The sequence below is a fragment of the Austrofundulus limnaeus genome, unplaced genomic scaffold (genome assembly GCF_001266775.1).
Source record: "Austrofundulus limnaeus strain Quisiro unplaced genomic scaffold, Austrofundulus_limnaeus-1.0 Scaffold30, whole genome shotgun sequence".
NCBI lineage: Eukaryota > Metazoa > Chordata > Actinopteri > Cyprinodontiformes > Rivulidae > Austrofundulus > Austrofundulus limnaeus.
Genome location: NW_013952432.1, coordinates 1,783,706 through 1,805,135, shown reverse-complemented (window position 1 = coordinate 1,805,135; position 21,430 = coordinate 1,783,706). Strand labels below are relative to the sequence as shown.

Below are 21,430 nucleotides of genomic sequence, written 5' to 3'. Positions count from 1 at the left end.
CTTCAGGGTGGATATAGCTCTCTCACACTGATGGCCTATCCACGTCATCATTTACCCAGAATGCTGTGAGTAAATAAAATGGCTCCATCCGTGTTAAAATATATTTTTAAAAATTTACAAAACCAAACAGCCTACAGTATTTTTACAGTTAAAATAAATGAAAATCAAATAAAGTCTAATTTTACAACTAATTGTGGATCCCTTTAAGACATGTTTGGTACACATGCCGGTAAATGTTTTAGTTTTAACGTCTAATGACAACATTAGTTTTATTCTAGCAGCTTCTTTATGTTCGAGATTTMTTTGAAGTTTGACTTTCAGGGCGAGGTTATGGTTGAGCTACAGGGTTTTCCTCTGCTTGCTTAAAACGGCTGACCTTTCAAGGTTTTGCTATTTGTTTACTTTATTTTACAAAGTATCATTTTTTTCTCTTCTGGATTGAAGCTGCAGCTGATCCCTGCAGACATGTTCGTTTTAACGTGCATTTTTTCCTCTTTTCTTTTTTATTTGTTCTTTTTTTCTTCTTCGCCCACATTAAGTGGCTTAAAGCCAAGGTAAGTCTAGTTTGTTACATGACCCATTTTGCTCCTATATATTATTAATACATCTGTTCATGTCCCCTTCACATCAGATCCCTCCACCTGTGATCAGTGTCGTCGTTTCCCGTGTTAACAGATTTGTAGTCCTTGTAGAGAAGACCCTCCTGTCCATGTTGTAATTTAAGTTTCATGTAGTCCAGTCTCCCTGAATATTCTGTAGTTGAGGTAAAGCGTATAGGCTTCTCAGACAACTCTAAACAACAAATAAAATAGAATTTCTTTTGTAAGTTTAAATTAGTTAATGACACACTAGAGAAGACAAAGTAGTGTGCAAACATGGTGTTACTGAGATAAACACAAGCCTGGCTGGGATTGGATAATCCTGAAATGATGCCGGCTGAAATATTCTTCTGAGGAGTTGTCATCTGAGCAGCTTGTAACGTTTCATTTCAGTCACATAAATACTCATCATCCACTTTGGCTGAGGGAATTTGTTTTTAAAATAAGTAACATTTCTTTTTTTTTTTTCCTAACCACAGCAACATGGAAACAATCAGGCAGTCAGAGCAGGAACACTATCGAGGACCAATCCGCCAACACAGAAGCCTCCCAGCCCGCCAATGTCAGGGCGTGGCACACTCGGGTAAGAGCTTCGTTTTATTCTCWTTTTAATCCTTCCTGAGTGAGCTAAAAGTGTTTAAAACCAGTTTCATTGATCATAACCTCAAAGTTCGGAAAGCTGAATTTCCACTGAAATTACGTAATCTTTTGTTTATTTATTTTTAATTGAATGTTTACTTTTTATTTTCAAATTTTCTGAYGACTGCAGGCGCAACACGCCCTACAAGACTCTGGAACCGGTGAAGCCACCCACAGTGCCCAACGACTACATGACCAGCCCCGCCCGACTGGGCAGCCAGCCCGGCCAGCAGAACAGCCCGGGACGTACGGCGTCGCTCAACCAGAGGCAACGCACACACAGGTAAATGAGAAAAAGAAAAACAGGTAGAAGAAGACATTTCATTTTTGGAGTTGCTGCACTGTTTTGTGTTGATTATATTAAAAGGGTAAATCAGATCATTCGAAGCAAAGTTTTGTGGACATGTTTAGAACTATTAATGTCTTACCTGTTGTAGATAGCCTTTTTTGAATAACCTCAGTTAGTAGAAATTTGACCCAATTTAGAGTGTGTGCACAAAACTCAAACTCATGATTCTTTCCTTTTTAATGGAAAATACAATCATACCTTTTTTGATGGAAGTAGAAAAATAGCATCACTTTAAAGCACYAAATATGTCGTCAGAGTTTCAGTGGTGTGTGAAAATCTCAGCAACTCTGCTTTCCTCCATGTTTGATAGTTTTAATCTGTTCATTTTATTCAGCAGCTTAGAGCACTTTCACACCTCCTCTCTTTTTCCTCTGCTGCACTAAATCCTGCATTTGTCTGACAAGGCTTGGAGGGGCTCTTACCCTGACCAGAATTACTCTGATATTAATATCAGTGAAAGCCTCTGATATAAAGTGCTCTTTGGGAAAAAAARAAAAAGTAGTGTGAAAACCCTTGAAYGCTGCTTCCAGGGATTGGTCCACAAAATGTTGCAGCAGAAAACCAAAGGCACTTTTATCAAATTAGTTATGAGCGAATGAAGTCGTCTCATTAGCTAAAAAGCCCGTGTTGCTGACGATGATGCTAATAAATACTACACCTCTTTTTCCTCCTCATGTTCAACTTCTTCTCTCTCGCTCTGCTAGCTTTACTTATTTAAAAGGAAATCAGAAAAAAATATGCAGAACTTTGCAGCGCTGCTGTAACCAAACTGTGGCYTACAGCTACAGTAATGTTCATTTAAAAGCCTGATCCAGTCAGACCTTCCCCACGTCWGCTGTTATTGCTGTGGCATTATTATTTGATTACGCTGGTGCAAAGTCAGCTGGGTTTATTCAGCTCATCATTCTCTGTCAACCTGAGAGGTCTGAAKTCAATACAGGCTCCTTCTTTAGGTTATTATCTAATATAGGGAAGATTACACGGCCAACAACAGGCAGGTATCATTATTTTTAGRAATGATGCTAGTCACAGCTTCTGCAGACGAGAGATTTTAGTGTAAATTTCTGCTTCAGCTGCTTCTGAATCGAACAGAATGATGTAAAGACGTTTGGATGCATCATAAATCTTTCTGCTTCAGCTATCCTAGAACTTCCTCATAAGTTACTAAAACATTATTAGCAACTGATTCACGWACTTAAAATAAACATGGCTAAAAAWAMMCAGCAAAAATAAAAGTGTTAAATTATTATTTTGCTGCAATCTGGGGGAAAATGAGGGGAAAAGGTAAAAATTAAAGCTGCGTAAGATAACATTAAGTTAGAGAACAGAAATAGTGGAAGTAGAAAAAAAATGCAGAGAGCAGGAGAAGGGCAGCGTTACCTTTGAGAGAAGGATGACATGATMTTGTTTGGCCTTCATGCCCTGCAGCACGTTGCTTCAGCTGCCATCGTCGTCATCTTTCATTGGGGGTAACCCTGTTGTTTGTGCCTGAAGAGCCTGGGGGCTCAGACAGGAGGGTAGGGAGGGGCTGATGGAGGGAGAAAAGGGGATAAAGAGATTTGGGGGGAGTGGGTTTGGGTTCAGTGGCATGGAAAGTGAGGGGAGTCGGGGAAACAGACGAGGAATCTCTTTAGAGACGAAGAAGACGTGAGCAGAACGGGTCAAGAGACGGTCACGGGTGAGAGTCGGGGAGGGTCAGTCAAAGTGCTGGGAGGAACGAGGCAGAGGGAGTAGCAGTCAGGATGTGGGCCGGGGGCAGATATTAGGATCAAGGCTGAGGAGGGGGGATTCATTTGGCCAGACCCCTGATCTACAAGCCCTGAGGTCAAAGGCAGGATGAAACCGAGCTWCTGCAGCGCTGGCACACATACACACATCTCACATGTCCTATATTCTAATATCAAATGCTCCACTTAGGCTTTGCTTCATCTAATACTTTTAACTTGGAAAAACTATGTCAGATGTTTAGCAAAATGCTCTGGTTTAATTTTTAAAATGTATATCAGACCATAGGCTCAATTTCAATTCTTAGTCTTTGYCCTACCCCTAGTTTTTAAGTGTCTTCCTAGCCCTAGCATATAGTGTGGCTTGTTAATCAATTTTCTTCTTTTCATGGAAGTTGAAGAACTTCCAAACACTAACCTTGTTTCTATCAACATTTTTCTTTAATGGAAATGACAACATTTGGAAAAAACGTCCTCAGTTTTGCAAAAAAATGTTTTTAAAGGGATCCATGATTAGTTGTAACATTAGACTTTATTTGATAAACATGTATTTTAACTGTAAAATAAAGACTAAAAATACTGTAGGCTGTTTAGTTTTTATAATTTTTAAACTTCTACAATTTTAAACCCGACGCTATCACCATATATATGTATTAACTCAGCGCTACACATTCTCCTCTCGTCACTGAGGTCCTCCATCCACATGACAGAGAGGGGAACACAAAAATGACTCGGCCTGCAACTGAAAATATGGATGGAGAACCTCAGTTTAGCTTGTTTGTCGCGCTAGCACCAAGCTAATACATATAAGGCAATATAGCATTGGCGCTAGCATGAAGGCTAACAGGCCAAGCTGAGGTTCTTCTTCCATGAAGCAGCTCTGTTGTCCTCCATCTATATTTTCAGTTMCAGGCTGAGTCATTTCTACCTTCTCCTCTCTGTCAACGCTCTCTGGTTTTATTTAAAAGAGTCGATCATCAGATGTTGTCCAAGATTAACCTTCAGGGTGGATATAGCTCGCTAACAGCCTCACACCAAGGACCTATCCACGTCATCATTTATCCAGAATGCTTTGCGTCTAAATAAAATGGCTCTGCCCRTGTTAAAATATATTTTTAAAWATTTACAAAACTAAACATCCTACAGTATTTTTACAGTCTTTATTTTACAGTTAAAATCAATGTTTATCAAATAACATCTAATGTTACAATTAATCAGGGATCCATTTAAGCTCTCTTGAGGTGGTTTTTGGATTTTTTAGAATAAGAGTTAATGTTCCAAAGGGGAAACAGTTCTGACGTAGCTAACATTTACTTTACATGATTGATCRGCTGCTTCCTCTGCCTGCAGCTTCCACGATATTCTCATAAAAATTGCATTTCTTTCTCTACATCGCCGGACAGCCTGTAACATCACCAATATTAGCTGATATGACAGAAGAATTACAACTTGCCCGATCGCAACACATCTCTGAAATCATCTCTCCATTGTCCCTGGTAGTTTGCAACATCTACTTCCTGCTTATTACAGCCATGTGTAACATCGACATGTGATGAAATTATGTTTTATGTAGCCTTGTTGATTTGCTCCAAACCAGTAGATGGAAACTTGTCCAATTTGCTTTTGCCTTTTTGCAACATTTTAAAAGTTTGCTCAAAGTTCACGTTACATTTTGATGGAAACATCGCTACATGGTGACGTATCATGTCTTTATCAGTTCTCCCTGTTGTGTGCACCGTGCACTTCAGAGTTCCACCTTCTACATACCTCAACATGAAGTTACCAAATAATAAATAATTGTTGAAATTTTAAAATGTACTTGAAATCATTAATGTCACATTGTGATGCATGAAATTGATGCATCTTGATTTATATGGTTACAAAAAGGAATTTAAAACGATGACAAATGTGAAAATGGGATTCATTCTTAGCTCAGGTTAATAATAAATAAACAATAAATTCCAAAGGGATTAATTCATTTTGAGTTTCTAATATTTAAAATCATTTATGCAGAAAGCCTAATAATCTCCCTTTTATTCTGGATTAAGTTTCCTTCTGTTTTTGTGTGATTCACGTCTTGCTCAGAAGGGTGTGTCACACTGCAGCACAACTTTAACAAGCTGACAGAATCAATATGTATGACTAAACACCTCTGCAGTAGTTTTAAGTATTACACACGTTAAGCTATACTTTACATTGCACTGTAAATTTGAAAGCCATGACTATATAATTCAAAACAATAACATAAGCAGAGTTGTGCTAACAATCACTGATTGAGCAGTTTGCCCTTGTTGAGGAGTCATCTTTTCTCCTTTCTCCCCGCCACCTCCTCAGTGGTAGCAGCGGGGGCAGCGGCAGCAGGGAGAACAGCGGCAGCAGTGGAATTGGCATTCCTATCGCTGTGCCTACACCCTCCATCCCCAACTCTGGACCAGGTGAGCCGAACACTGGCTATTTAGCAACAAAACCTAATCATCTTACACTTACAGAAGTTCAAATCTGTTTTATTTTTAACCTTCCTTGAGTGATTTTTATTTTAAAGTTCTGACGTATACACCATGTGCACATCTGTGTGAACCAGAGCAGCATGTACGTTTGTACATGGTTTTGAAAGGATCATATGTCCAGACACTGCACATTTAAAATACTTAGGAAACAATGCATTTTTTAAAACTATAAGCCTATAAAATCATTATATGACAAGGTGTAAGTAAAAGATAATGTTTGCTGATTGTAGGACTGTACTACAAAAAGCCAGTGTTAACCAGACAGGGATTATTGAGGCCCTTTGTGTTCTCGGCACACAGCTGATTCCCTATTCAACTGTGTAAATAGGCCAAGCTGTGCGAGGCCTGCAGCTTTACATTCAAACTGTAAAGTCCACATAGCATCCAGGACAYGCTGCACACACAGTTGCATTACACCATGACGTCCTTAGCTGTGGTTTGTGCAAAAACGATGTCGGCTCAGAGAGAAGCACTTCCCGTTCCTGCAGCTGCTTTTACTTCAGCCCCAGGATCAAGTCGAGCAGCGGAGGGAGGGCTGTCCGCAGCTCTCTCTGCACGCTGGTTGTCATGGAAACACGTCACAGAGACGTCTGCTTGGTTAAAAMAATAATAATAAAAAAAAGCCAAAACGCTCCTCCAGTTGTCGAGGGGTTCTTACGTAACAGAGCGAAGACGCCGGAGGCAGCGGTATCACATGCTTCAATTAACCTCAGTGCTTGTTTCAGTCCCACCCATGTTCGCTCCACCTCCCCCACCTCCACCTCCTCCACCTGGTCCTCCCGTGGCTGGGCTGGCCCCTCTGCCACCGCCAGCACCACCTCCGCCACCTCCACCCCTAGGTGAGATTCATCGTCTCCAGGATTTGTCTCCTGTCTGGTGGTGGATCGCTGCTTCACTTGTTGGAAAGAGATTTCTGAGTTGGGCTGTGGGTGTCTGTCTGTGCACACTGCAAGCAAAATTCATGATATATTTTTAATTAAGTACAAAAAAAAAACCCTGACACCAGCAATAGATCTGTCAGACATATATCTATTTCTGACATCCTGTGAATCAGTAACAGTACTGAGGAAGTGGAGACACGTTAAACATTAATTGGCTGCAGACGGCAAACAACACATAGCTTTAGTTGTCTTTTTAGTTGCTTGCAGTGTGAAAGTTGTTGTGATAATCAGTTAATAGTTTGTTATAACTTTGTTTTAAATGTTGCTTCTGGTGATGGTGGTTTTATTTCTCAGTCTTCTGCTATAATACAAGTTTCAGTTTCACTACGTCCTAGAAATGAAACAAAGTTGCTGAAAGACAGAAACCTACTAATGGTAATTCTGTACAGAAATGTGATTTTGAGACTTCTCTTGTGCAGGTACAGTATATATGTTTCTATTAATTTCCTTTCTGAAAGGGGATTCTGATTAAAGCTGCATCATACAACTTTTTTTCTTTTAATCAAAATGCTGGYGTAATCACTGATGTGTWTAACTGAATTGGACATCACATGACTGATCGCACACCGCACTACTAAAATAATTTCAGGACTTAATCTTCAGTGGTGTACTCTGGGTCAAAGAGTGTTTTGGCCATTTGGGGGGGGGGGGGGGGGTTAGGTTAATGTAAGTCAATTTTAAGTCCCCATGAGGTTAGAAGAATTAATGTGTGTATGTTTGATTCCTGTAATCTTTTGAATTTTCGAGTGTGAAGATCACTTAAAACGTCCCTCCTCTGAATATCAGCACACTCCCTCAGCTCTGCTGCTGGTGTTACGGAGACGTTTGTTTGCGTTCCTTCAAAGCTGAGCTTCCTCCGGTTCCGCCCTTCTCCAATCTGAGGGTTCAGTCTCCAGTGAGATTATTCGTTATCTTGAAAAGTGAAGAGGAAATGCGCAAGCAGAACGAAAAGGAAACTAAACGTGTAATCTCTAATCTTTCTCTTGTTTTTTTTACACACTCATGTCAACTATTCTTACAAATTAGAGTTAATGTTTGTTATTAAATAATAATGCTGAGTTTGAAGTTAAAGTTATTTACTTGTTTATTTAAAAGGGCTCAGTTTGTCTGTTTTCCCTCTCCTCCACCCATCTGTCTCTCTTCTGACTGACACCTTGGGACTCCTCATGAARTGTGCATTATGTAACCATGTTATCATTTAACAATCAATAATGTCTCACCTAATTACCTTTGATTCGTTCATTATTATTAACCATAAGGTTTGGGGCTCTGATCAGTATTTTAAAAAGCTCTCAGTATTTTTTCCATGGTGTTGATGATTCATAATTGGTCATTTTTTTCTCTCCTCTGTCTAACCTCCTCCCCTCCTGGATTCTGCCTGTCCTCCGTCTCTGTCCTGTCTGTCTGTCTGTGGGTGTTTCTAGTGGTGGCTGCTGGGCCTGGACTGGGCCCCGCTCCAGTGTCCCAGTTTGGAACCATGTCACGGCAGATTTCGCGGCACAACCCCTCCAACTCCTCTGTCTCTATGGTTTCGGCCACGGGCACCTACCGCCGGGCGCCGTCAGTCACTTCACAGTTCTCCTTACAGCAGCAGCAGCAGCAGCAGCAGCCTCATATTAACGGAGGCACTCCTGGTTATGGCCAAAACTCAAGTAAGGCCCTTCTGTTTCCTTCTACAACCTGCTTTTAAAGCTCCCGAATGACAAAGCACAAAAACTCACGTTCTTTCAGTGGACACAGTCACAAAGTAAACACAAGTAATGCCTGGTTTGGTTTTTTGTCACCCTTATTGACTCTTCTGAAAGTACAGGTGAACTCTTTGTACCTGTGTGCTACCTTTAGTTTAATGCATATTATATTTCTTCGATCTGTAACAGATTTTAAGCAAACAACTCATCAGTGACATTATTTAAAATCAGATGTTTCGTCAGCTGTTCCACTTGGGTTCGATTGCATTTTTATTAGGCTTTGACCCAGCTGAGGCATTTCACTGATCTCTATGTGCAAATTAAAAAATAAGAGTGATACATTCTTAAGTCTTAACAGACGTGCGCATCTTCAAAGAGTGTTTCCATTTTATKTATTTATTTTTTTGAAGCTGACTTGTTATCTGTAATGAAACACTACTTCAGAAAATCTAAACAGTCCCTTCAGGGATGTTTAAAAGAAGCAGAGTTTCGAGACCTTTTCTTGTTGTTGGTTTTCAGATGACACGGCCTGCATCCAGATGCAGTCTGAACGAGCTGTGTTTTCCTGTGAACAGTGCCCTCTTGTGGCTACACTCGTGTCTGTAAATGTCTGAAGAGTCAGATTGAAAAATAATGATAATCCACCGTTTATCTGCTGACCCCAGTGATCCTCAGATGAAATCTCATCACAGTCGCAGATTTTACTAAATTCTTTCACCCAAGGCTTTATGTGGCAAGTGCATCATTTCAGCTCTAGTGTTGCTTCTCGCTCTTATTTTTCTGAACATTCCTCGTGATTGATGGGCTCTATCTTTTTTTCCTCTCTCTCTCTTTTCTTTCTCTCATTCACCGTCCCTGCCTTGCTGTTTTCTTTTCTTTTCTTTTCTTCTTTTTTCCTGGCTTTCAGTGTCTGTCGCACCTCCTCCTCCCCCCATGCCCCAGCTGACTCCACAGATACCTCTGACTGGCTTTGTGGCCAGGATGCAGGAGAGCAGTAAGTGAAGAGGCCACACACACAAGTTACTTCCTCCTTACCCGTTCCGAGAACATCCAGCATGCGTTGTGCTTTGCAACCTTTAAAATCGTCAACTCCTCAATCAAACAAATTTCTCTGCTTCTGAAGTTTTTATTTATTTATTTTTATTTTTATATCTACATCTGTAGTTACTGGTTTTATGTCTTTTCCTTTCCTCATAAGTTTGAGTTCCTGTTTGTTGCACTGGTGTTCTAGAGACTTTCTGAAGATGAGACTCTCTGCTGCCCTCTGCTGGTAGAAGCCCTGAAATGTCTGGAGTATTGTAGCTGGGGTCTAAATATATAAGTTATGGTTAAAAAAAAAGGTATTAAATCTTAAAAATTGCTGCTTACCATTGGAAGAGTTGTCTAAAAGGACCATTTATAAAAACTATGTCATCGATTGCTTTTATTTTGTAGTTCTGATGATGGCAAACAAACGTTTTAATTTGTAAATGTCAATACATGCTTATGATACACTCATAAGTTTTTTTTTTTTACATGCATGCCTGAAAACACATTTGAAAGTCACAGCAGAAGAGGCTCAAACGTCAGAAAGCTTTTTACTTGAGTGATGTCATGCCGCCTGCTCACCGAGTGCAAACCCACCTTCCTCTGCATGTTTGTGTTTTTTATTAACACTCCTGCATGAATCTGTCACCGTCCTCCTGACCCGCAACGTCCATCCATCCAAAACGAGCGACGCTTTCTTTTCTAACTTTCCGTTTTCTGATTGTCAAATAGTCGTAGACACTCCGACTCCACCTCCTCCTCCGCCTCCGGACGACATGCCCATGTTCGACGACTCTCCGCCGCCGCCGCCGCCTCCCGTGGACTACGAAGAGGAGGAGGACGCCGCCATCGTGCACTACAGCGACCCGTACGCCGACGGAGACCCGCAGTGGGCCCCGAAGAACTACGTTGAAAAAGGTTTGCCTCCGAGGSGGGAGTTGTTGCGTCGTCGCGCTAAAAAMAGCCTGCTCAAACGCCTCCTGTCCTGTTCCCGCAGTGGTGGCCATCTACGACTACATCAAGGACAAAGAGGACGAGTTRACGTTCATGGAGGGCGCCATCATCTACGTCGTGAAGAAGAACGACGACGGCTGGTTCGAAGGCGTGTGCAACGGCGTCACCGGCCTGTTTCCTGGCAACTACGTGGAGAGCATCATGCACTACGCCGAGTGAAGCCACGTCGCAGTAAAAGTACTATTTATTCAGTCCTGTCTGGTGAAATACTGACAACAGCAATGCAACTCCTGAGGCGTGTAGATCCCATTCTTTTTAAAGACAGATTGTTTGCTCTCTTACTGATTGAAAATAAAATGACATGGATTTAGTTTATTTTGGTGTGACTAGGGTTGTGTGGGTGACATATATATAGAATAATCTGCACACGCTGGCTGGAAACAGCTGAAAGATGTGCGGTGACATCTTGCCTGAACAAAGATTTTTCTGATTTGAGAAAACTTGGATGAACATCTTTAGCGTTGATGGAACAAATAAAACGCCACAAAAAGCACCTTCAGTTGAAGTATTTGTATATAAAATGTGGGCTGCAGCCTCAGTGAATGTTGGCGATGGCTCCTTCGATTCATACAGAAAAAAATAAACATCCATGACTTGTTTTTAAATACTGTAAACAAATCCTCCTGAAATCCMGTTTTTGCATAAAAGCATGCAAATATATTGTAATCTTAAGGTTTTTTTGCCATTATGCTTTCATTTTGTTGTATTCACCTTTTTTTAAACTGTCGAAATCACTGAACTTTTTACTCTTAAGTCAAATACAAGGTTTTTCATACTATCACTTTTTTAAATTAGTATTTAAAATTATACAAATAAAATTTTGTTTGTKTTTTCAGTTTTTGTGAATTTGAATGTTTTTGAAGCAGAACAAAATGTTCCATTTGATCTTTTTTTCTTTTTTAGTTTTTATTAAGCCTTGGGGATGTGTTTACACCTGGGCTGCTGTGAGAACATGTAAAGTGAGAAAAGGTTGTGGTTTAAATGAGGATTTGACCCATTAGAATTTTAACTTCACCCATTAATTATACATTATTAAATTATAATTGAAATATAAACCTACAGGACACTGGTGGATTTATTTATTTTCATTTGTTTACTCATGCTTTTTTAGTTTTTATTAAGCCTTGGGGATGTGTTTACATCTGGGCTGCTGTGAGAACATGTGAAGTGAGAAAAGGTTGTGGTTTAAATGAGGATTTGACCCATTAGAATTTTAACTTCACCCATTAATTATACATTATTAAATTATAATTGAAATATAAACCTACAGGACACTGGTGGATTTATTTATTTTCATTTGTTTACTCATGCTTTCATAAAATTAYTTCATTTTTGACATGTCATCATCCACCAGGTGATGCTGTAGCAACCTCGGCTCCCCTAGTTCCCACGCCTTAATTGCTCTGACACTGACCCGTTCAGGATCAATTACTGATGATTGCTGTTCACCTTAATCCCAAATGTCTTTAAAGTTGAGGTTAATTCAAATGCATAACAGCTTGATTTTTGACACAAATTTGTTGGTTTTGCAGATTTTTAAATCATAAATGTTTATTCTTGAAAAATTTTAAACCATAAGGTCATTTAGCCTGAGAGGCTTTTCAGCATTTAGTTTTAAAATATTTTTTAACTATTGCTTACATTTTTATTTTACGTACTCTGGTAACTTTTAGTATTGTGCAAAAGTCTTGAGTCATCTTTCTTTACATTTTTTTAAGTGTTCTGGATCGATTGTTTATGAAGGTGTTTCAGAGTTTTTGTTTGGCTCGTTGTTTATTTTATTTTCATTTTAAATCCAGTACCTGACAAGTTTTAGAGAATTTTATTGGTTTTCTGAATCAAACTCCAAAAGGGTTAGGGGACACCCTGGGCAGATTACAAGTCCATCACAGTGAAAATAAATTAAAACGAAAAACACTTACGTAAAACTATCAAAGCCCTTTAAAGAGCTTGAAGATCTTTCTATCAAGACCACTTTAAAAGACTTCAAGAAACTATTTAAAAGCAAAATTAAGGGGCGGATTAAAACTTTTGCACAGTACTATACATCTGGATTTAAAACCCTGATAGCTGCTTTGTCTTTCCTTTGATCTTTGATTAAAATTTAACATGTTTATGCAGTCGGAGGTCTTTTATTTTTGCAGTTACAGATGTGATGCTAATTTATATTTTWAAAAAAGAAGAAAATTGAGGCTGAATATTAGACACCAACTGATATTTTACCCTAAGCTAASTCACACAGTAGCTTTAGCTCCGACTGGACTTCCTGCCGAGTGACAAATCAGATGTAGTACTGCAGACCAACAAACGACTTATTACCTCCGTCTTAAAGCAACAATGATCATGTTGTGTTTTACAGTGACTCAAGTAGAATCAGCCAGGTAATGGTGTCACTCAGGAACCACCTTTATAACAAGGTATTTCATTCTTGTGTTGGCTGTTGGACGTGTACCCAACATTTGGATTGCCTGCAGTGATCCCGTTTCAGGAAATCGCAGCTGATACATTGATTTTTTTTTGTCCCCCTGTTACTTTTATTCTCCCAAAAATTTGCTCAATTTCATGAGTAGTAAAGATATTCGCCTCCCTCTGCTCATTATTTGTATATACAATATGTTGATTGGGAATTTAATGTACAGTCTTTTATAATAAACAAATCTACGTACAATGTGTCATTATTTAGGAATTAAAGAAGCAAAGCCATTATTTAAATAAACATTTAGCATTTGTTTTTTATTGAGCACACAGTCATTGAAGGTGTTAAGGCCTTTGTTGTTACAAGACACTTTAAATAACCTCAAAGTGGAAAAACACATGACTGTTTGGCATTTTTGACAGGTGGACGGATCTCTGAGGACATCACATCCAGACGAAGTCTTGCGCTTCAGTCTCACTTGGAATTACAGATTTCGCAACAGCTCCTCAGCTCAGAACTARCTTGTGCTCACAGCTGGCTGATCTGAGACGTGGGAGGTGGTTACGGTTACAGTACTGCATGAYGTAAAGGTTCACGGTGACGTTTTCAGTGCCTTTTCTTTCTTTAAGATGTTCATTGACATCAAACCGTGACCTTGATTCAATTTAGAAACTGAAAACTAATTTACACGACAAGACAAAGTATGCATTACATTAAAGTTCAGAAAGACCCAATTCATCATAGTGGCACTAAAGCCAGCACCAGGCATCTTTATAAACAGAAGCAACACTTGAATATGTTTGTTCCACCCTGGTCTGTTCMTGTGTCACAGGGCAAGTCGCTTTTCCAGGAGTAGCTGCCTGAGGAGAAGGCGGGCAGTGGAGGTTTATTTGTTTCTGCTGAGCACGATCTGTGTGAGCCTGATGAGGGCGTCCCTCTCAGGAGACGGCTGCAGAAAGCTGATCTGTCTGATCGCTTCTTCGCAGTAGCGCTGGGCCAAGAAGGTGGTCTGCTGCACACCGTCACTCTGAAACACAATAACAGAGGGTCAKGAGAATTTATGACCCATTTCATTTACTGCTCTAAATGAAAAACTTAAACCCAACACTTGGTTTGCACTTTGACTTTAGAACCAACTTTAGATTGGGTAGAAACGTGGAAAACGAATCGCAATTATAAATCTGTTTCTGAAAAAGGGAGGAAAAAAGATCCTATATGGCTGCAAAGTGTAACAGCTGAAACCCAACACATGTTATACTTTTTATAATCGTATTTTTAGGACTATAAGCCACATTCATCCGACACAAGAACAACATATACTGTAGTTGTCACAATACTATTGTGTCGTCTCACAGCTGCAGACGGTAATATTTACTCCTTGTTTCATGTCAGTCAACAGGAACTAGTTAAAAAAAAGGCGTCATAAAGAGGAAAAAAACATACGAATCGCCCCTGACTATAAGCAGAAGGAGCAGCCAAACTAAGTAAATAATCAGATGAGATGATTCCTGCGCTTTGCTGCATCAAATCACACCCTGTTGAATCAAAACACTAAAAATTGCACCTTCAACTGCAGGGTGATTAAAAGGATGAATTATTTTTGTATTAAGTTATTCAGATTGGAATTTTACAGGCCACAGACCAGGGATGCACAATAATAAAATCATGTTTTGTCTGAGTTTGTGCAGGGGCATTAACACGAGAAAGAAAAGGAGTTTTATCTATAACTAAAAAAGGCAAATGGGACAAAATGTCTCAAATTTATTTTCTTTTTAAAGCCAAACGTAAAAAATTATTTGTTCTTAGGTTGCTGTTAACTAAATTACTCCACAGCACTAAACATTTAAATAAACATGGATTTTTGTATCACAAAAAAAGGTTTTACTACCTTTTATAGATTTTATACTAAGTGGATGTAGGATTTCAGATTCATACCTGAAGGACGTACTGCCAGGCTCGATCTACATCTCCTCTGGAGCTGAAACGTCTCATGATCATTGCATGAAGCTCGGGAAACTGAAAGAAATTACATAAAATAAATACAAATATACAACCAAACACAATGAGAGTTTTTTTTGGATTATGCGTAATTTTTGATGAAAACTGTTTAACGTTGGAGTTATTTCACCTGTTGACAAGCAAACAGAACCGGTCCTGTGGCCAAACCTAGTTTTAGATCAGCAGCTGTGGGTTTCCCCAGCTGACCAGCTCCTGATGTGAAGTCCAAAACATCATCTACTAGCTACAAAATAACAAAAACAGGATAAAATCAAACTTTTTTTTAAACCAGAGCTGCACCAATTTTAAGCAATTCAAGCATCAGAAATTGACCTGAAAGGCGATGCCGACATTTTTCCCATACTGGTAGGCTATTTCATGAACTTCCGGGTCCGAGTTCACCAGCATGGACACCTTCAAATAAAGAGGTGCAGCAGTCAACGAAAAACACAGGAAGTGCAGAGAGCGAGGCTCCCCCTCCATCACCGAGCCATTCATGTGGAAACAGAACGTACATACTGCTTTACAACTGTGCGCCATGAGACTCGCCGTCTTCTTGAAGGTTTTCTCTAGGTAGTGTTTGAAGCGCTCGTTCTCGTTCTCTTTGGAGCCAAGCTGCATGAATTCACCTGCAAGGAACAAGCCAAGTGACCCAATTTTTTCAGACTGGGTTGGAGTGGTTTTTTTTTGTTTTGTTTTGGTTTGTTTTGTAATTTACCTCGCACTAAGTCTTCTATTGCTTGGGAAAGCACTTTCACCACTGCGCTGTTACCGAGCCGAGCCAAGGCCATCGTGGCAGCTGAGAGGATGAAATCTCCAGCCAAAATAGCCTGAGAGAGAAAACGGTCGTAACAAGGAAGTTGTGCAAAAGAAGAATACGGCATGGGAGTTAAAGAAAAAAACGGAGTTTGTACCTTTTTTTGCCCCCACACATCGTTGATGGATCTCTTCCCCCTTCGCTCGTCTGATCCATCTATTACATCATCGTGCACCAAGCTGGCAGTGTGAATCATCTCCGAAATCATGGCTATTGTCCTTTGCCCCGGGAGCACTTCTCTGCAAACAGACAGCACACAACAGGAAATTAAAGCTTTGACGCTCTATATTAGTTGTCCTCAACCCTGGTCCTTGGACAGCCTTTTTTTAGACGTTTCTCTGCTCCAACACACTTGACTGGAATGAATGATTGACAGGTTTCTGCAGAAACACAAAGACCTGCTGAAGAGCAGAAAAACATCTAAAACATGCAGCGCCGTGGCCCTCGAGGTCTAAAATTGAGGACCACTGCTCTGTATTACAAAGCAATGCACACAATCTGATTGTCGTGTCACTATTTACAGCTTGAGTTGTAAAAACAGGACATTTATATTCACCCAGCTTTGTTGCTGTGGATGTTAAGGGCCCGGGACATCAGGATGACGATGATTGGTCGGATAGCTTTGCCTTTGCCGTCAAAATAATAATCACACAGATGCTTCAGTTCTTTTGTAGAGACGAACATTTCCTGCGATACCAAATAAAAATAGCTACTGTTGGGTGTCCAAAACGGAAATCCTCACTACAGAAATTTGTGGTAACAATTAGGTCATCTCAGCAGCTCACCTTTTTGATGTCGTCATATAAACTTATCAGGTCTTTCTGAGCTAATGTGAAGGGGTCTTTGAGCTTTGCGTCGCTGTGGGTCGCTCTGCAAGCGCAACACTGTAACGTGGGATACAGCAACTGAGAACTGCGTCTGCAGCGAGGGGGGGAAATAAACACTGAGCAGGTGCTGAAATCTGCGCCTCGAAACATAGAACAGCAGCTGGGTCACAGCACAGCTCACCTGATTACAGAGGAGTTTAGGTGAAGAGCTTTGGAGTGGGCCTGTACAGATGGTCTCTGAAAGACAAAAATAAATAATAACAAATAAAATCTAATAAAACACAAAGAGGAGCTCAGAACTTTAAATTAGTAAAACTAGAACAATTTTAAGATTAACAATCCATTAATCCAGACAGAGGCATTCTTTGTATTTTATTTGCATAAATAATTTAAAAAATAACTTTACAATTACCTGAAGTATATTTTACTTTAAAGATTGAGAATATAGTTAAATATTTTTATCATCCCTTTAACTTTCCATGTCAAAAGAATGAATGAAAAGTTTTCTGACAATAACTAAACAGACATCTTAAGTCAAAGATTGTGTACATTTTTAATTCAATAAATAGTATTTTGAACAAAAGTAACACTTGTAGAAGAGTCGTTGAAAAGATTCTTGTAAATAAATACTCGGAACAAATAAAATGTACAGTGCACAACCACAAAATGTAATAAATATACAAATAAAGAAGTACTCTGAGGGTTTAGACCACCACTGCCGGCTGTCAGGCTAGGCGGTGTATGTTTGACCTTCCAGGGGTTTTGACAGAACTTCCGGTCTCGAGCAGACTCACCTCGTTTCCCGGTCCGGAGCTCCCGGACACCCGGCCCAAAGAGCCCGTCGAGGAAGACGTGGGCCTGCCGCTGAAACACCGCAGAGTTTCAGTCAAAGGCGAGGTCGTACAGCTTGTACTCCACCTCCTGCAGCAGAACCTCCATAACGACCCCGCCATATTTCCGCGGAGCGTGCATCGGGACCGGTTACGGATATGTCACCGGAACCGGAAACTGACACCCCGGACTTTCAAAATAAAAGAAAGGATCAGCAAGCGGAAGTAAGCCGCACACACTCCTGCACCTTCTCCCCATAACTGTTGCATGACTTTAAAACCAAATGAAGAAATGATTAAAAGCAGCTGACTTTCTATGGGATGACAGTAGAAGGAGCAGATGAAGCTGCAGGAATGTTTTCAACAACACGTGACAGCAGAGACTAAAGTAAACTGGTGTTTCTTGTTTCGTCCTGGATAAGCAGCAGCGACACGGTTCACTCACTTGTATCCGCCCGTCGCTGCTGCTGGCCAGAAGTCAAATAGTTGATGGTTTTGAGTGACACCCTCAAACATAGAACTAAATAATACATAGAATTTTATTATTTTTTATTTTATTTAAGAAAGCCGGCCCAGGTACAAAGTGGGTGGGCCTATGCCCATCTAGGCCCACCCATAGCCACGCCGCTGGACTACAGTAAAATATTGATAAGTTTGAATTTGTTTGGAATTTGCTGATTGAATTGCATGAATTGAGCGAGAGAGAAAATATGAGCCAGAGCCAATTTTTTTTTTTTTTTATATCAGCAAAACTTCTTCACATCACCTCTGGATATAAGTGACAAAACAGAGTGAGAATGAGTTGCAGTAAGTCAGGAAAATAGGGGGGACAATATAATAAAGAGTGAGGAAAAAAAGTGCACAAAGATTTTTGGGAGTTTTTGTTGACTGTACTGTCATTTGCTGCAAAACACACTTTTCTTATGATCAGAGTTTAAAAGTAGGCTATATGTTATTAAAATTATTCAAACCATTGACGTAGTTCGTTTTTATGGTAATTTTTATCATAATTTTGCTGTTGCTTATGTATAAAGCAATAATATATCAAAAAGAAAAAAATTGTATAGGTCTTCTGGACGGGTTCTTCTCTAATGAAACGTTTCGTCTCTCCTCCAAGAGACTTCTTCAGTCTGAGAGTTTCAGGCAAAATTCAGGCTTTTAAGCCCTGCCTCCATGTGACTGATACTCACATCACATGGCTATCGTTCACACCTAATTAACACCTATTGTTAACAGGGGGTGGAGTGATACTGGCAATAGCAGCACTGTAGTAGGGGGACAACTGAAAACGGAGGCCTCCACCTCTGTTTAATGATGGACGGTCTTTCTTCACAAAAATGTCTTCTTTTACTCCTCTCTCAAACCAACGTTCCTCCCTGTCAAGAATGAGAACATCCTCATCTCTGAAAGAGTGACCGCTGGCCTGTAAATGAGTGAAAACTGCAGAGTTCTGGCCATTAGATGTAGCTCGTCTGTGTTGGGACATTCTTTTGAACAGTGGTTGCTTTGTTTCCCCGATGTATAACTGGTCACAGTCCTCCTGGCACTTAACAGCATGTATACATTTATACAGTACTGTTATAATTTACCTCTATTTTACACATTGTGAGGCGTTGCCAGTTGGGCTTATTTTGGGCTTGTTTTCATAGRGCTGGTTGCTTGTTTATGTYGAGAGATCTGGCAACACTGGAWGTAAGTTCAAGGCAGTAGCAATGTCAACAAAWTTWACTTTTTGTGGCAAYAGACAGAAGCAAATCATTTAGAACCCGAGACCTTATTGTTAATTTAGGCTACCTCATGAACAACTTCTTTCTTCAGACTATGGAACACGTTTTACTTTGTGCGGCTGCGGTCAATATTCGCACTTAATAAAAAAAATTATTGTTCCTTTTAACACAATTTTTTTTTTGATAAACGTACAATCGTTCCAAGTTGTACTCCGCGTCTCCCACCAGCTCCTGGGACTCTGCACAAAAAGTGTGAAAATGGTCTAATCTTGTTTTAAATATACTGTAAATTGTGTGTGCAATGTCATAGCTATTATTTGCCAAAAAAATATTGGGATAAGAATAAAAAAAAATATTTGTTACTAATACATATTTTAAATGCTGTTTTTGTTCAAAGGAGTATTGATGATTTGGATCGCCTGCGAACTGCGACAAAACAACCAAGTTGATTTAACAGCAAATGATGCAAAACATAAACATGTCCCATGATTTTACTTCAGCTGTGACCAGTGGAACTGAACGACAGAGTCTGCAGTGGGAACAGCTAAATGGTTTTGCAGAGGCGAACAACTAAACCCTTTCTCAAAAATCAGCCGAAAGGTGTTTGATGGACAACAAAYTGATGCAGTTGTTTGTTCCTGTCACTAGGTGAAGCTGCTGCTCCACATCCGGGAAACACTGCAGAGGAAGAAAGCTTCAGCTTTGCAGCAAGACTTCTATTCTGGGCTGACAGGTCAAAGGTCAACTGGTTCAGGCTTTGAGCTAAGTAATTCCCTGCACAGTTGTTCTTTTTTTTATCTATAGGGACAAAGGGAACTACGTTTGAATGTTCCTGCTTTCACATTAAAAAGAAATATTAGATGTGTCACAGTCTTCTAGTAAAAAAACACATTTTTAATTCTTAATAAATAGCATCATGTGGCAACACTGTCAGAAAACAAAAAGCAAGACACTTTTTCACACTTTCAATTGATTTGTTTTTAGGGGTGTTCCATTTTATTGTTAAATTTAACTTGAGAAGAAGATTTATTCAGGGCTGAGCATGTTTTCCAGTAGAAAACTTAAATTACACAAAAACAACAAATACATTTAGAACCAAATAATCAGCTAGTAAGTTTCTTTTGGCTGCCAGAAATATTCCAACTCTATGAAATTTTATTTTCTGTAGCAGTTATTTAAATGCATAACATCCTAAAAAAACAAAAAAGTTTTTTTTACAGTATTTACAGCTTTTAAATGCAAATATATGTACAAATCATTTTTTTGAAAATAGCTGTAAATTAAAAGTTCTGTATATTCTTGTTCTCATAAATCAAACCTGGTTCTCCAACGAACAATACATTTATGTTTTTAAACCAGTGTGTTGGGTTTGCTTCAAAAGGTGTACATTTAAAATGTTCCGGATAAAGTCTTCCAACCGGTCGATCTGACGCAGTTCGTTTTGTTTTTATTTGTACTSTACGGTTTTTCTGCTGAAGCTAATTATCTCCACGTTTCTTCATGGCGAGCATCAGTTCTGACATGAAGTCGCCTCCACCTCCTCCTCCTCCTCCTCCCTGCAACGCTGGTGTAGTCCTCTTTGGGGGAGCAGGAGGCATCTTCTTTATAGACCCGGCAGGCCGCCCGACTGCCCGTKGGGTGGCAGAAGCAGGAGCAGGAGGAGGAGGAGGCGGTGGAGGTGGTGGGGGAGCCCCAGCTCCTGTGAACACCGGATCAGGGGGAGGAGGTGGTAGGAATTGAGGATCCGGTGGTGGAGGAGGCAGGGATTGGTTAAAGCCTCTGAAACCGGCTGGTGGGGGTGGTAGAGATTTAGCAGGGGGAGGCGGCGGAGGCAGCGAGCCAAAGCCGGCCATCGGAGGAGGCGGTGGGAGGAAGTCTGGTGGAGGTTCTGAGGAGTCGTCCAGGGGTGGTGGCGRAGGAGGAGGAGGGAGGTTGTCCAGTCCGAGTGGGGGTGGAGGGAAGCTGCTGGGATTGGGTCGCTGTGGGGCGGYGGGTTTGGAGGCCAGTGACGGTGGCTGAGGAGGGAGAACCGGGTCAGGTGGAGGTGGAGGGAGGAGCTCATCTAAGGGTGGCGGTGGGAGATTTCCAAAGTCCTRTGAAACACAAAGACACAAGATGAACTGGAGGAAAACAGGTTTCTAACACAAGGAGGAGGACCTGTGGTGGAGAAATTTCTTCTGGGAAATATAAAATCTAGTTCACATTAAAGCTTTTCAGGCAAAGTTTGCATTACCTTTTTTTAAACTTTTGCGTTAGCACCCAAGCTAATACATATGGCAATGAAGTGTTAGTTCCTGAGCTAATCACGCTAGCTTGGGAACTAAACCA

At 40.3% G+C, this 21,430-nt stretch overlaps 3 protein-coding genes and 1 long non-coding RNA gene across 12 annotated transcripts in view; 2 read left to right on the top strand and 2 right to left on the bottom strand.

Moving 5' to 3' along the window:
- abi1a (abl-interactor 1a) overlaps window positions 1-11,546 on the top strand; it is a 41,529-nt gene extending 29,983 nt beyond the window's left edge. The window contains exons 4-12 of one of the 9 annotated variants that reach the window (XM_014005403.1): window positions 540-554; window positions 1,079-1,182; window positions 1,369-1,521; window positions 5,646-5,746; window positions 6,544-6,657; window positions 8,184-8,411; window positions 9,355-9,441; window positions 10,206-10,391; window positions 10,471-11,546. In XM_014005403.1, the coding sequence (XP_013860857.1) occupies window positions 540-554; window positions 1,079-1,182; window positions 1,369-1,521; window positions 5,646-5,746; window positions 6,544-6,657; window positions 8,184-8,411; window positions 9,355-9,441; window positions 10,206-10,391; window positions 10,471-10,646 (1,164 nt within the window). In that variant the 3' untranslated portion in view covers window positions 10,647-11,546. The remainder of the gene's footprint in view (window positions 1-539; window positions 555-1,078; window positions 1,183-1,368; window positions 1,522-5,645; window positions 5,747-6,543; window positions 6,658-8,183; window positions 8,412-9,354; window positions 9,442-10,205; window positions 10,392-10,470) is intronic. The other 8 variants (XM_014005405.1, XM_014005410.1, XM_014005404.1 and 5 more) reach the window with 8 other exon arrangements.
- A 43-nt stretch (window positions 11,547-11,589) lies between these two features.
- On the bottom strand, window positions 11,590-17,517 carry pdss1 (prenyl (decaprenyl) diphosphate synthase, subunit 1). The gene is made up of 11 exons (XM_014005415.1): window positions 17,340-17,517; window positions 16,727-16,782; window positions 16,504-16,636; window positions 16,275-16,405; window positions 15,816-15,957; window positions 15,620-15,731; window positions 15,421-15,530; window positions 15,235-15,315; window positions 15,032-15,145; window positions 14,839-14,919; window positions 11,590-13,930 (listed from the first exon to the last, which is right to left on the bottom strand). Exons 1-11 carry the CDS (start codon window positions 17,496-17,498, stop codon window positions 13,790-13,792), a joined length of 1,260 nt encoding a protein of 419 aa, XP_013860869.1. The 5' UTR covers window positions 17,499-17,517; the 3' UTR covers window positions 11,590-13,789.
- Window positions 17,518-17,522: 5 nt separating this feature from the next.
- On the top strand, window positions 17,523-20,309 carry LOC106515558 (uncharacterized). The gene is made up of 2 exons (XR_001310022.1): window positions 17,523-17,600; window positions 19,500-20,309. It is a non-coding gene; the product is annotated as an uncharacterized LOC106515558 (long non-coding RNA).
- Window positions 20,072-21,430, bottom strand: part of apbb1ip (amyloid beta (A4) precursor protein-binding, family B, member 1 interacting protein) — a 23,606-nt gene continuing 22,247 nt past the window's right edge. The window contains exon 14 of the mRNA XM_014005402.1: window positions 20,072-21,195. Coding sequence (XP_013860856.1) covers window positions 20,581-21,195 — 615 coding nt within the window. The 3' untranslated portion in view covers window positions 20,072-20,580. The remainder of the gene's footprint in view (window positions 21,196-21,430) is intronic.

What these genes read in the sequence shown, in the direction of transcription:
- pdss1 (XM_014005415.1), bottom strand. Translation starts at nt 17,498, where the DNA reads ATGGCGGGGTCGTTATGGAGGTTCTGCTGCAGGAGGTGGAGTACAAGC. An exon ending in GCTCCGGACCGGGAAACGAG is followed by an intron (nt 16,783 to 17,339) that starts GTGAGTCTGCTC and finishes TTTGTCTTTCAG; the next exon opens with AGACCATCTGTACAGGCCCA. An exon ending in ATGTCGGCATCGCCTTTCAG is followed by an intron (nt 15,146 to 15,234) that starts GTCAATTTCTGA and finishes GTTATTTTGTAG; the next exon opens with CTAGTAGATGATGTTTTGGA.